Consider the following 13,209-nt stretch of genomic DNA (forward strand, 5'->3'; position numbering starts at 1 on the left):
GCCTCCTGGGTTCAGGCAATTCTCCTGCCTCAGCCTCCTGAGTAGCTGGGATTACAGGCACGCACCACCATGCCCAGCTAATTTTTTGTATTTTTAGTAGAGACGGGGTTTCACTGTGTTGACCAGAATGGTTTTGATCTCTTGACCTCGTGATCCACCCGCCTCGGCCTCCCAAAGTGCTGGGATTACAGGCTTGAGCCACCGTGCCCGGCCGCCAATTAAAAAAATTTTTTTATAAAGACCAGCATGTTGTCTATGCTGGTCTCAATCTCCTGGGATCTGGCAATCCTCCTCCCTCAGCCTCCCAAAGTGCTGGGATTACAGATGTGAGCCATGCCTGGCTTGCTTTTTTGTTGAGATGGAGTCTCACACTGTCGCCCAGGCTGTAGCACAGTGGCGTGATCTCGGCTCACTGCAATCCCCACCTCCTGGGTTCATGCAATTCTTCTGCCTTAGCCTCCTGAGTAGCTGGGACTACAGGCATGCGCCACCATGCCCAGCTAATTTTTTTGTATTTTTAGTACAGACAGGGTTTTACCATGTTGGCCAGGGTGGTCTCAATCTCCTGAACTCAAAATCCGCCCTCCTCGGCCTCCCAAAGTGCTGGGATTACAGGCATGAGTCACCACACCTGGCCTGCTTTTTTTTTTTTTTTTTTTAAGATGGAGTCTCCCTCTGTTGCCCAGGCTGGAGTACAGTGGCATGATCTCAGCTCACTGCAACCTTTACCTCCTGAGTTCAAGGGATTCTCTTGGCTTGAACTCAGTTGCTGGGATTACAGGCATGTGCCACCACACTCGGCTTATTTTTGCATTTTTAGTAAAAACAAGGTTTCACCATGTTGGCCAGGATGGTCTCAATCTCCTAACCTTGTGATCTGCCTGAATCTCGCTCTGCTGCCCAGAGATGGAGTGCAGAGGCTCGATCTTGGCTCACTGCAACCTCTGCCTCCGGGGTTCAGGTGATTCTCCTGCCTCGGCCTCCCGAGGAGCTGGGACTATAGCGAGATCCCATGTCTTAAAAAAAAAAATCTAATCTGTTATGGACCCATATTTATGTAAAACACAATAAACACAACTTAAATGAACAGAAAACAACCACATGCTTAGATATCACAGCAAAGGCCCAGTCTCTCAGTGGACTCTCTTACTGATGGCACCGGTCTTGCTATAAACAGGTAACAGAGCATCCACACTGGTCTAGACCATCTCTCCCTTCTCCCTGCCTGTCAACCCTCAGGGTCCAACTGTCACTATTGTCTCCACTATGCCTTTCCTGATGTTCTGCCTCATGGTCACATCCTCAATACATCTGTGTTTTTTTTTTTGAGACGGAGTTTCGCTCTTGTTACCCAGACTGGAGTGCAATGGCGCGATCTCGGCTCACCGCAACCTCCACCACCAAATGATGTGCAAGTGATTCACCCCAAGGGTTCAAGCGATTATCCCTGAACCCAAGCTGGGACTACAGGCGTGTGCCTCCATACCCAGCTAATTTTTGTATTTTTAGTAGAGATGGGGTTTCACTATGTTGGCCAGGCTGGTCTGGAACTCCTGACCTCATGATCTACCCGCCTTGACCTTCCAAAGTGCTGGAATTACAGGCGTGAGCCACTGCTCCCAGCCCTTTTTGATATCCATTATAACTTGTTATTTTTGACATTTAACAGAAAACTGTAATAACGTGTTATACCCATTATAACTTACGCTATTAGAGTTTTCTGTTAAATGTCAAAAAGCAGCAAGCTTGGCTGGGCGCGGTGACTCACGCCTGTAATCCCAGCACTTTGGGAGGCCGAGGCGGGTGGATCACGAGGTCAAGAGATCTAGACCATCCTGGTCAACATGGTGAAACCCTGTCTCTACTAAAACTACAAAAAATTAGCTGGGCATGGTGGCGCGTGCCTGTAATCCCAGCTACTCAGGAGGCTGAGGCAGGAGAATTGCCTGAACCCAGGAGGCAGAGGTTGCAGTGAGCCGAGATCGCGCCATTGCACTCCAGCCTGGGTAACAAGAGTGAATCTCTGTCTCAAAAAAAAAGCAGCAAGCTCTTCGAGGTCATGACTGTGTACAATCATGACTGTGTACAATTTAGCTCTGCATGTGAGCCTTGTGTCTGTCATGTGGTAGAAGCTCAGAAATACAATCAGCAAATGAATGGGCTCAACACACCTTTGTAGCAACAAGCAATCAACCATAACAACTTTAAATAAACCTTTAATAACTGGGGTGTGGTTTAGGACTTCAAGGTTGGATGGTCTAGGCGCGGAGACAGTGGAGAGCTCAGTAGGCCGTCTGAGACTGCTGCTGGCGGTAGCCACCGCGGCGCATGTAGCCCTCGTTTTTGCGGTAGCCGTCTTTCTGGTCTGTAGGAGAGAGATGGGATGGAATGGGAGGGAGTGAAAGGAGGGGCAGTGAGGGCACCTGGAGCCAGGTGATGAGAGGATACGTACGCACTCACCTCGGAAGTAGCCACCGTAGGTGCCCTGCTTGTGATCAAACACCCGCTCATTGTTCTCCACCAGGCTGCCCAGCTTCTCAGCCAGCTGCAGAGCCAGGTTCTGCTGGGCAGTGGGCTCGGTGCGGTGCATCACCACTGTCTGCGTCGGCTGGTCCAGGGAGGCCTGACAGGCACAAGGTAGAGGTGGGGACACAACACAGATCAGGGCCCTCTGCTCCAATCCCTCCATGGCTCCACCTGTCCACTTCGCACCCCAGCTCTTACCATTAGCTCCTCATTAATGATCATCTTGCTGATGATGGAGTGCACAGTGGGCAGATCCAGCTCAAACATGTCTGACAGCGTCTCCATGCTGGGGAGAAAAAAGGCAGAGGGCAGGGGCAGTCAGCACCCTTACCCACAAGGCTGGGGCCCCTGTGTGTGCCCAGGGCCCAGCCTACCTGATGGAGTCATAGACACTGCTGTAGGTGAAGAGGTAGGTCCTCAGTGACTCTTCCTGGATCTTCCTGCAGAAAGCGGGGAGAGAAGGGACAGGGTCTCAGGGAAGGAGACCAACCAGTCTTTTCCCTGACCCACCATAGCCTCCCTTCTCTGCTCACCTAACCAGCATGGTGCGGACTTTGTCAGCCTCGGGGAAAAGGTCCCACACTTTCCCATTCATCTTCTCATTGATGATGAAACTGTGGCAGGTCTTCCAGTCACCCATCTTCATGGCCTTAGAGGCAGCAACCACATGTTCCCTCATGGACTCAGGGGGACCTGAAAGGGTGGGAATGAGGCAGGGCCTAGGGAACTCGGGACCAGGGCTCCTGCCCTATTAGCACTCTTTAAAGAGGAACAGAGGCTGGAGGAGCAAACCACACTAGAGACTGTCCCCACTCTCCACCAAACAGGCATGCAGTCGCCCAAGTCACTCCATCTGACAAATGTACTTCAGTTTGAACTAAATCAGTCTATAGACGCACTTCAGGGGACTGTTGAACGCCTCAAAAATGTTGACAAATTGTGCGTGTGTCCACGTGTGCATCTTCCTAGGAAGGGGCCCACGGCTTTTATCAGATTCTTGTTAAGCTTCCTTGACCTAAAAACATCTCTCCCAGCTGGGCGTGCTGGCTGACGCTTGTAATCCCAGCACTTTGGGAGGCCAAAGCAGACAGATCACCTGAGGTCAGGAGTTCATGACCAGCCTGGCCAACATGATGAAACCCCATCTCTACTAAAAATACAAAATTAGCCAGACATGGTGGCAGGTGCCTGTAGTGTTAGCTACTCGGGAGGCTGAGGCAGGAGAATCCCTTGAACCTAGAAGGTGGAGGCTGCAGTGAGCCAAGATCACACCATTATACTCCAGCCTGGGTGACAGTGAGACTCCATTAAAAAAAAAAAAAAAAAAAAAGTCAAGATTAGGAGGTTCAGAGAATATTTCTCTACAATCCAAACAACAGTGTGGGGCTGACAGAAACTGGCTTTTGGAACCACTGTAGGGAGAAATTGAGAGGTAGGGACTGTGGAGAAGCAGAGAGCCCTTTTCCATTGCTGCTACTTCAGCTCCAGCCAAGTCTAGCTCTGTGGGAAGGCAGGGACAGGAGTGACAGATTGCCAATATTCTAAGAAACAGAAATTCAGATTTTTATGGGAAATTTCTCCACGAAATAAATCTTACTACGTAAATCAAATAAAATGTGTCTACAGGAACTTGCCCTTTAGCCCAAACATACACATGACTAGGAAAGGACATATCTATAGGGGAGTGCCTGTGGACACTGGGCTTGGCTCCCTCGTCAAGCCCTCCCGTGGGCCAACCTCACAGAAAAGGCGCAGCTCAATTCCCTTCTGGTGAGTCGCCACTCACTGCAACCCCTGCAGGAGCTTTTAAAAGGGGCCAATGGAATCAATGTGAGCTTCCTGAATAAGGCTATACGATAGTTGGTTTGGCTGGAATAGATTGTACACAAAGGGAAGAAAAAGGAAAGAAGGCTCATGTGTGAGAGGTACACATGAGTTGTGTTAAACTCAGGCGAGTCACTCAACTTCTCTGTGCCTCAGTTTCTTCACTAGGAAAAAGGGTATTACTAGTACCTACATCATAGGGTTATTACTAATGCAGATTAAATAACTATTTGTAAAACACTTAGGACAGTGGCAGGCAGAGGAGATGTCATGAAATCAGATGGAGTCGAGTGGTGGGAGAGTGACTCCCTTCACGTCTCTTACTCCTCATGCGTCATCAGGGAGCAAGGCATCCTCCTGCACCCTGGAGCCCCACACTCACCCAGCAGGGGCTGCCGCTCGCCCACGCGCAGCTGGTGGTGGAACTGCTTGCTGATCATGCGTCGGCGGGCATCGCTCTCGTGGGCGGCCATGTAGGGGATCTCCAGGAGCATGGCAGACACCAGATAGACACACTCCAGCAGCTCCAGGTTGATGTGCAGGTGGAAGGGGACCTGCCGGCGCCGCTCCACCTTCTCTTGCTCCTGGTTGCGCTCCTGCAGGCTGCGCAGCAGCAGGCCCTGGCCCAGAAGCTCCTTGGCCCGGCCACTGGACTGGATATCCAGCAGGGCATTGTGCGCGTCCTTGGTCAGGCCTTGACGGAAGGCACAGATGCCTAGCTGCACCATCGTGCGGTTGTAAAGGATCTGGGGGCAAAGGGTAATAATGCACTCAGCGGTGACAGCTGCAAGATGAGTCTTCATTTATTCCATAACTATGCCGGGCCCGGTGGCTTACGTCTATAATCCCAGCACTTTGGGAGGCTAAGGTAGGAGGATCACTTGAGCCCAGGAGTTCAAGATGGGCCTAAGCAACACGGAGCCACCCCATCGGTAAAAAGATAAACAACCAAAACAAAACTAAGCAAATCTATTTCAAGCATCTACTATGTGCTGAGCACTAGGCTGGGGAGGGAGAAGAAAGTAGACAAGTCCCCACCCTATATGGAGCTTATGTCTAGGAGTAGGGTGTGGGGGGCATGAAAGCTGCACTATGAGGGGAGCAACTCAGGCTGGGAGGAAAAATAAAGCAGAGGACAGGGTCAGAAAGGGAGTCTGCGTGGCGGTGGAGGTTCAAATGTTCATATAACTATAGAAGGCCTCATTGGGAAAGAATGTTTGAATAAAGACCTAAAGAAAAAAGAGCAAGTCATGCAGGCATCTGGGGAAAGAATATCCTAAAAAAAGAAAAAGTGAATGAAGTGATCCTGTGGAAGAACCAGGCCAGGTATATTTAAGGACGAAAGGGCGCGACACAGCTAGGGCTGGTAAAAGACGTCACCACAAGCTGGGGGATGGACAAGCATAAGCCATTTTATGGGTTTGAAGACAGGAAACCATGGGAAGGCTTTGAGCAAACAGGTGATATGATGTGAAATAACTGAACAGGGTTAATCTGTACTATGAACAGAAAAAGGGACCACAGGGACACAAAAGCAGAATCAGAGAGAAATCAGATGATGGTGGCAGGGTAAACACAGAAATGACAGAAGCATTCTGATAAGGGACTGTGAACAGGAATGGCTGGGGAATCAGATGCAGTGTATGAGAGAAAAGTTTGAATTAAGAATGACTCCAAGGTTTCCAGTCTAAGCAACTGGGAAGAGGGACTTGCCACTAATAAGACAGGGGGATGCTAAATAGTACAAATCTTGGGGGAAAAGGCTAAGTGTGGTCATAACAACAAAAATGTAGAGATCAACACCGGTCATAACTTACATGCAAAAAGCCTTAAAAAATGTTAGCAAACATCCAGCAATATATAAAAGAGACAATATACATGATCAAACAGCATATATCTCAGGAACAAAAGGTAGGTATAAAAATGCAATGAATTTGGCTGGGCGCAGTGGCTCACCCCAGCACTTTGGGAGGCCAAGGTGGGCAGATCACCAGCTCAGAATTTTGAGATCAGCCTGCCTAACATAGTGAAACCCCGCCTCTACTAAAAATACAAAAGAATTTCTTGAGCCTGGGAGGTGGAGGTTGCAGTGAGCCAAAATCGCACCAACACACACACACACACACACACACACACACACACACACACACAATAGTAATGAACTCATAGCTATTCATTATATGAAGATAATGAAGGAGAAATAACCAGGTATTTTTTTCTTTGAGACAGTGTGGCAAGATCATGACTCCTGCAGCCTTGACTTCCTGAGCTCAAGCAATCCTCCTGAGTAGGTGGGATTATAGGCATGCACTACTATGCTTGCTAATTTCTGTATTTTTTGTAGAGATAGGGTTTTGCTACACTGCACAGCAATGAAGATAGTATAGGATTCGCATAAAGACAAACAAAAAGATGAATGAGATAGAAAGGAATGACCTGAAAAACACCTACCCTTATAGGTAATGTGGTTTTTCATATGGTTTTCCACAGACACCAAAGCCATACAATGGGGGAAAGAAGTCTTTTCTACAAATGATGATGGATCAACTAGGTATCCATGTGGAGAAAAAAGAAACCCCTTCTTCTGATTGCGGTTTTGAAAAACAAGAAACCCTGATCCCAACCTCACCAGATGCAAAAATTAAACCAAGACCAACTATAAGACTAAATATAAAAGCTAAAACCCATAGCAACTTACAAAAATATAGAGAAATTTAAAAAATCCTCATGAATTTCAAGTAGACAAAGGTTTTTTAGACAGGATCCAGAAAATAATTACTATGAAAGAAAAAACTGATACATTAGATTTCATCCAAAGGCATGGTTAAAAAAATGAACAAGCAAACCAGACTGGAAGGAAATATTCTCAGTAATTAGAGGCTGGGCGTGGTGGCTCATGCCTGTTAATTCCAGCACTTTGGGAGGCTGAGGCGGGCAGATCACCTAAGGTTCAAGACCAGCCTGGCCAACATGGTGAAAACTCATCTCTATTAAATATATAAAAATTAATCAGGCATGGTGGCATGCGCCTGTAATCTCAGCTACTCAGGAGGCTCCGGCAGGAGAATCACTTGAACTTGGGAGACGGAGGTTGCAGCGAGCCGACACTGCACCACTATACTCCAGCCTGGGCAACAGAGCAAGATTCTGTCTCAAAAACAACAAGAACAACAACAACGCCCCCCGCCCCCAAACTCAAAAGATCTTTGAGACAAGGCTGGGCAACATAGTGAGACTCTATCTCTACAAAAAATAAAAAATTAGCCAGGCTCTAAAAAATTACATGCCTGTAGTCCTAGCTACTATGGAGGCTGAGGTGGGAGGATCACTTGAACCTGGGAATTCAAGGCTACCATGGGCCATGATCATGTCACTACACTCAGCCTGGGTGACAGTGCAAGACCCTGCCTCAAAAAACAAAAAGAAAAAAAGTTTAAAGGACCAACACCACCGTTGGGCATGGTGGTTCACTCCTGTAATCCCAGCATTTTGGGAGGCTGAGGCAGGAGAATCCCTTGAACCTGGGAGGCGGCTGCTGTAGTGAGCCGAGATGGCCCCACCGTACTCCATCCAGCCTGGGCAACAGAGCGAGACTCCCTCTCAAAAAAAAAGACCAACACCACTAAAAGTTGACAAGGAAGTCCCAAACACTAGCAGGAGTGTAAAATGGTAAAGCCACTTGAATTTCTTACAAGAATATTCACAGCGGCTTCATTCATCAGAGCCAAAAACTGGAAATCAACCAGGTGTCCACCAGGAGGAAAAAAGATAAAAAAGCAAACAGGAAGGCTGTTTAAAAACCAGCATTACCACCAGACAGGTTCACTAGGTGCTCTACACATAAACATTTCCTAATTGCCTTGAATACACATTTACAGGATCTACACTCCCAGGCGCAGCTTTTTTTTTTTTTTTTTTTGAGATAGAGTCTCACTCTATTACCAAGGCTAGAGTGCAGTGGCACGATCTCGGCTCACTGCAACCTCTGCCTCTTGGGCTCAAGCACTACCAAGCCTGGCGAATTTTTTTTTTTTGTAGACACAAAATATGTGTTCACATGCAGGAGGACTGCAGGATGCTGGCATCTGGGAAAGACCATGTTTCTACTTAAATTTGCTCCGGCCAGGCAGGTGGCTGTTCTGGTTAAGCCATTTTGCCAAGAGGCCAGGGGCCTGGCATCTCTTTCACCTCCAGGGCCTCCCCACCCTACCTGTACTGGCGGGTCCGCATGCTGAATGTTATCCTGCAGGTGGCTCATGAGCATGAGGTCACGGGCCTGGTACCAGCGGGAGTGCAGAGCATGGTGGTAGATGTGGCAGAGGATGGCACACGTGCGGATCCGGTCTGTGCGGTCCTTGGCATAGATGTACTTGCACAGTCTCTCCATCAACACAGCTGAGTCCTCACCCTCATTTTCTGCCTGGTCTTGCTCAGACTGGGGAAGAAGGGAGGTTGTTTGAGAAGGAGATCGGTTTTAAAAGGCACAGCTTCTAGCGACCAAAGATGAGACTCTATCCAGTCTCATTCTAATACCTCAGTTTCCCTCGCTGCTCCACCTGAGAAAGTCTCTAGAGAGTAGCCGATTTGCCATCAAGTCCTGACAGAAGTGGAGGACAGGCAGACACACCCATTCCCCTCTGCCATGCGCTCACCTTTGAGGAGCCCTCAGGTGGGGTCAGCTGCCGCTGATGGGCCTTGTAATCGAACTTGTAGTAGGTGTGCAGGATTCGCAGCAGGTAGATGCGGCAGACCTCCTCCGTGGTGCCCTTCTCCTCCAGGTAGCGCTGCACGCGCTCGATGATGGCGCACACCTGGGCCTCGTCCTTCAAGTGCTCCACATACTCTGGCAGGGAGAGCACCCACCCTCATCTCAGCTGGGCAGCCAGGCTTTCCCGACCATCTGTCCCCACTCATTCCAGTCACCCTGACCCTCTTCTGCGCCTGTCAGAAAAGTCTAGTCACTGTGCCCTGGAAAGACCGTATCCCACTCCTAGGACCCAGAACCTTCCCGTCCCACAGCTCAGAAAAAAAATCCCAACTGCCAACCTCTGCCAATAAGGGTCTGCCAGGTCTGGCCCTTGTCTGGTCTCCCACAATTCTTCCTCTGCCTTACCGTGCTCAAGTCACACTAGCCTTGTTATTCCTGGAACGTCAGGCGTGCTCTCTGCTCCTCCTGTCAGGCACTGTCTTCAGCTGATTCTTCCCCTGACTAACTCCTCCTCATCAGATACCACCTCAGGCAGACCCAAGGATGCTTTCTCTAGCCATTAGCTACCACAGTCACCCCTCCAGTCACTTTTTACCACAGGGCCCTATTTTAACTCCAAATTCACACTTCACATTAACTAGAATTATTATGATTACTTGAGACGGAGTTTCATCACTCTTTCACCCAGGCTGGAGTGCAGTGGTGCGATCTTGGCTCACTGCAATCTCTGCCCTGCTGGGTCGAAGCGGTTCTCCTGCCTCAGGCACCCACGTAGTTGGGATTACAGGTCCACCACACCCAGCTAATTTTTCTATTTTGAGTAGAGCCGGGGTTTTGCCATGTTGGCCAGGCTGGTCTCAAACTCCTGACCTCTGATGATCCACCTGCCGCAGCCTCCCAAAGTACTGGGATTACAGACATGAACCACTGCTCCCAGCCTAGAATTATATTGTTTAATACTATTACTTGTCAAACTGCCTTTCTCCATCCAGTACAAAAGGTAAGCTTTTGGCTGATCCCTACACCCTTGACTTGATGGGCACATTCACACTTTTACTCAGTATGCTTCACTTTCACACCCCAATGCCTCTCATCCAAGCTAAACAAACCAAGTGAATAGATACCTTACCCCAAGGGTTCTCAAAGTACAGCCCTGAGACCAGCAACCTGGGGGCACGCTAAAGGTGCATGCTATCAGGCCACACTCAGACCTATAGAATCAGAAAGGATGGAACTGGGAACCAGTCTCATCAGGCCCTTCTGTGTGAATGCTGGGGTAAGGAAAGGCTGGCTTTTCAAGCACTCTGACTTAGTATAATCCTCACAAAGCTCTAAACCTCATATTATTCCCTGCACTTTTCCTCTCACCAAAACCTATGCTTGCTCAGGCTCACCTTGGGAGTGAGGATCAGTATTTTGCATGATTTTGGTGAATTCTTCATCCATTCGTTCCACTAGAGTTAGGATGCAGCCACGGACACGCAGTGGCTGAAAAGGAAGGTGAAGGAGGAGACAACAAATCAGTCCAGATCTCAGTCCCAAACCCCAACCCTCCTGCCTCCCTGAGCTCCCCTAAGCATAAAACACACACCTCCAATTATCCTGCCAACTCCTCCCTTTACCTGGTCAGCGTTGTGCAGGTTCTCACTCTCTTCCAGAATATTCTCTCCAACAAAAATGTTAGGATTTGCAAACAGGATGTCCATCAGCTCATTGATGCAGTCCAGACACTTCCCCCACATCTCTGGCTGCCAAGATTTCAGACCACAGCAGAGTCAGGTGTGAAGGTAGAGTAAGGGGATGCCCGCTCCCTTCAGGAGGAATCGTGGGGCCTTCCACCACCAAGACTGCTTCCATAGCCCCTGAACCTTGAGATGCAAGGTACCTTCTTCCCCGACCCACCAGCTATGCCCTAAGAGGCTCCTATTCACTGCTCTCACCTTCATGTAGGTTGCCAGGTTGGGGTTGTAGTCATAGAGAGAGGCGATGATATTGAACTTTATCTTGACAATGACACCCTCTCCCAGGTTGTTTTCTGCCGCAATCTGAACCAGCAGTTGTAGCAGCTCAATCTGGGCAGCACTAGAAGGCAGAGAACTGGGTAAGGCTTTGGAGACAAATCACGAAGTCTCTCCCAGGATGTCCTCTTCAGATAATACCCCTATCCTCACCACCCATATGGCTGCTTCTCCTTTATAAATTCCAAACAGAAGCAGCAATAATCCTAACCATCCTGAAATGCTGTGAAATGCTTTCACACCTACCACCATCCTCTGTTACCTAATAACTGAAGATAAACATCCTTTTAGTTGTTTAATCTTTAAAAAAAAAAAAAAAAAAAAAAAAAGCTGGGCTTGGCAGCTCACGAGTTCGAGACCAGGCTGGCCAACATGGCAAAACCCCATCTCTATTGAAAATACAAAAAAGGAGGGAACGTTATCTCGTTTTATAGATAAGAAAGCAGCCCCAAAAGGTTAAGTGATTGTTTCAGGTCATGAGAAGAGTAACAGCAGATAATGAACTGGGGAGTGCCAAGCATACCATTCCTCTACTACGGTCACACTCAGACTCTCTCAGCGATCCCTTCCCCAATCTCTACTATAGGGAAAAAGAGCTTCCACCCCGTAATCCCACCGCCCAGGCCCACAAATCTTACCGATCAGTTCCCTTCTTGCCTCGTGCCTGTAGGATCTCATTCAGTTTCTTGATAACGACAGCATGGGTGATCTCCGTTCCCTTGGCAAACATTTTTGGCTTCTCCTGTACCAGTACACATCCTGTTGTACGCATGCCAGTGGGAACTTGATCTTCCCTTTTCCCCACAAGGGGACCTTTATGCCCTCCCAAACCGTTCCCCAATTCGTTTTAGCTCTGAATCTCTCACCTTAACCAGGGGCACTCCACCCCGGACCCTTTCCCACTCCCCGCCTTCATTGTCCTCCTCCTCCTCATCCAGGCGCTTGGATTTCCTGTCATGCTTCTTCTTAGCTTTGTCCTCCCGTTTCTTCTCAGCTGCCTTCTTGTCCTCATCTGTGGTGGGAGCCCTGCTGGGACACATGGGAGAAGATGACAGATCAGCCCCTCCCCACCTCTAAGGCTTCTTCCTCCCATCAACTTCCTACAACTCCTGGATCCAAGTTATGCTATATAAGAATGACCTAGAGGGCACAGTTAACCATAACCATAACCATATCTAATAAGACAGAGTACTAACCAGGCCACCCTAGACATATTCATAGAAACAAACTGTCAGCTGGGTGTGATGGATCACTTGACGTCAGGAATCCAAGACCAGCCTGGGCAACATGGTGAAACCTCATCTCTACTAAAAGTACAAAAATTAGCCGGGCATGTGGGTGTATGCTTGTAGTCCAGCCACTCGGGAGACTGAGGCACAAGCAAGAATCGCTTGAACCCAGGAGGAAGAGGAGGTTACACTGAGCCATGATCATGCCACTGCACTCCAGCCTGGGTGACAGAGCAAGACTCAGTCTCCCCTCTCCCCCAAAAAAGAAAAGAAATGAAACAACCTGTCATTTTGCTCCAAAGCTAATATCTACAGTTTTCCAAATAATCTACAAACAACTTATTTTCTTTGACACCAGTTGCTTTCTTCAGACTGACCAATAATCATTCACCAAAAATGAAATCAGTTTCCCCAAACAAATGTGTAAAAACATTTTTTAAAACTATTCCTAAACTGTTTACTCCCTTTCTCTCCTCTCTTCTGACAACTGATTAATCTGAATTCTGAATTGCCGGGCACGGTGGCTCACACCTATAACCCCAGCACTTTGGGAGGCTGAGGTGGCAGATCACTGAGGTTGGGAGTTCGAGACCAGCCTGACAAACATGGAGAAACCCCACCTCTACTAAAAACACAAAATTAGCTGGGCATGGTGGCACATGCCTATTATCCCAGCTACTCAGGAGGCTGAGGCAGGAGAATCACTTGAACCCAGGAGGCAGAGGTTGCAGTGAGCCAAGATTGTGCCATTGCACTCCAGCCTGGGCAACAAGTCCAAAACTCCATCTCACCGGGCGCGGTGGCTCAAGCCTGTAATCCCAGCACTTTGGGAGGCTGAGGTGGGTGGATCACGAGGTCAAGAGATCGAGACCATCCTGGTCAACATGGTGAAACCCCGTCTCTA

General features: G+C 48.6%; 1 protein-coding gene across 1 annotated transcript in view; it reads right to left on the minus strand.

Annotated features, from left to right (window-relative positions):
- Positions 1-2,198: 2,198 nt before the first annotated feature.
- LOC108296631 (eukaryotic translation initiation factor 3 subunit C-like) overlaps positions 2,199-13,209 on the minus strand; it is a 22,521-nt gene continuing 11,510 nt past the window's right edge. The window contains 13 exon segments of the mRNA XM_017519118.2: positions 2,199-2,365; positions 2,461-2,623; positions 2,725-2,812; positions 2,901-2,966; positions 3,060-3,219; positions 4,733-5,096; positions 8,561-8,785; positions 9,003-9,193; positions 10,453-10,546; positions 10,681-10,806; positions 10,999-11,140; positions 11,715-11,818; positions 11,943-12,102. Of these exon segments, the coding sequence (XP_017374607.2) occupies positions 2,283-2,365; positions 2,461-2,623; positions 2,725-2,812; positions 2,901-2,966; positions 3,060-3,219; positions 4,733-5,096; positions 8,561-8,785; positions 9,003-9,193; positions 10,453-10,546; positions 10,681-10,806; positions 10,999-11,140; positions 11,715-11,818; positions 11,943-12,102 (1,966 nt within the window). The 3' untranslated portion in view covers positions 2,199-2,282.

The sequence above is a fragment of the Cebus imitator genome, unplaced genomic scaffold (assembly GCF_001604975.1).
Source record: "Cebus imitator isolate Cc_AM_T3 unplaced genomic scaffold, Cebus_imitator-1.0 Scaffold729, whole genome shotgun sequence".
In the NCBI taxonomy this organism is placed as follows: Eukaryota; Metazoa; Chordata; class Mammalia; order Primates; family Cebidae; genus Cebus; species Cebus imitator.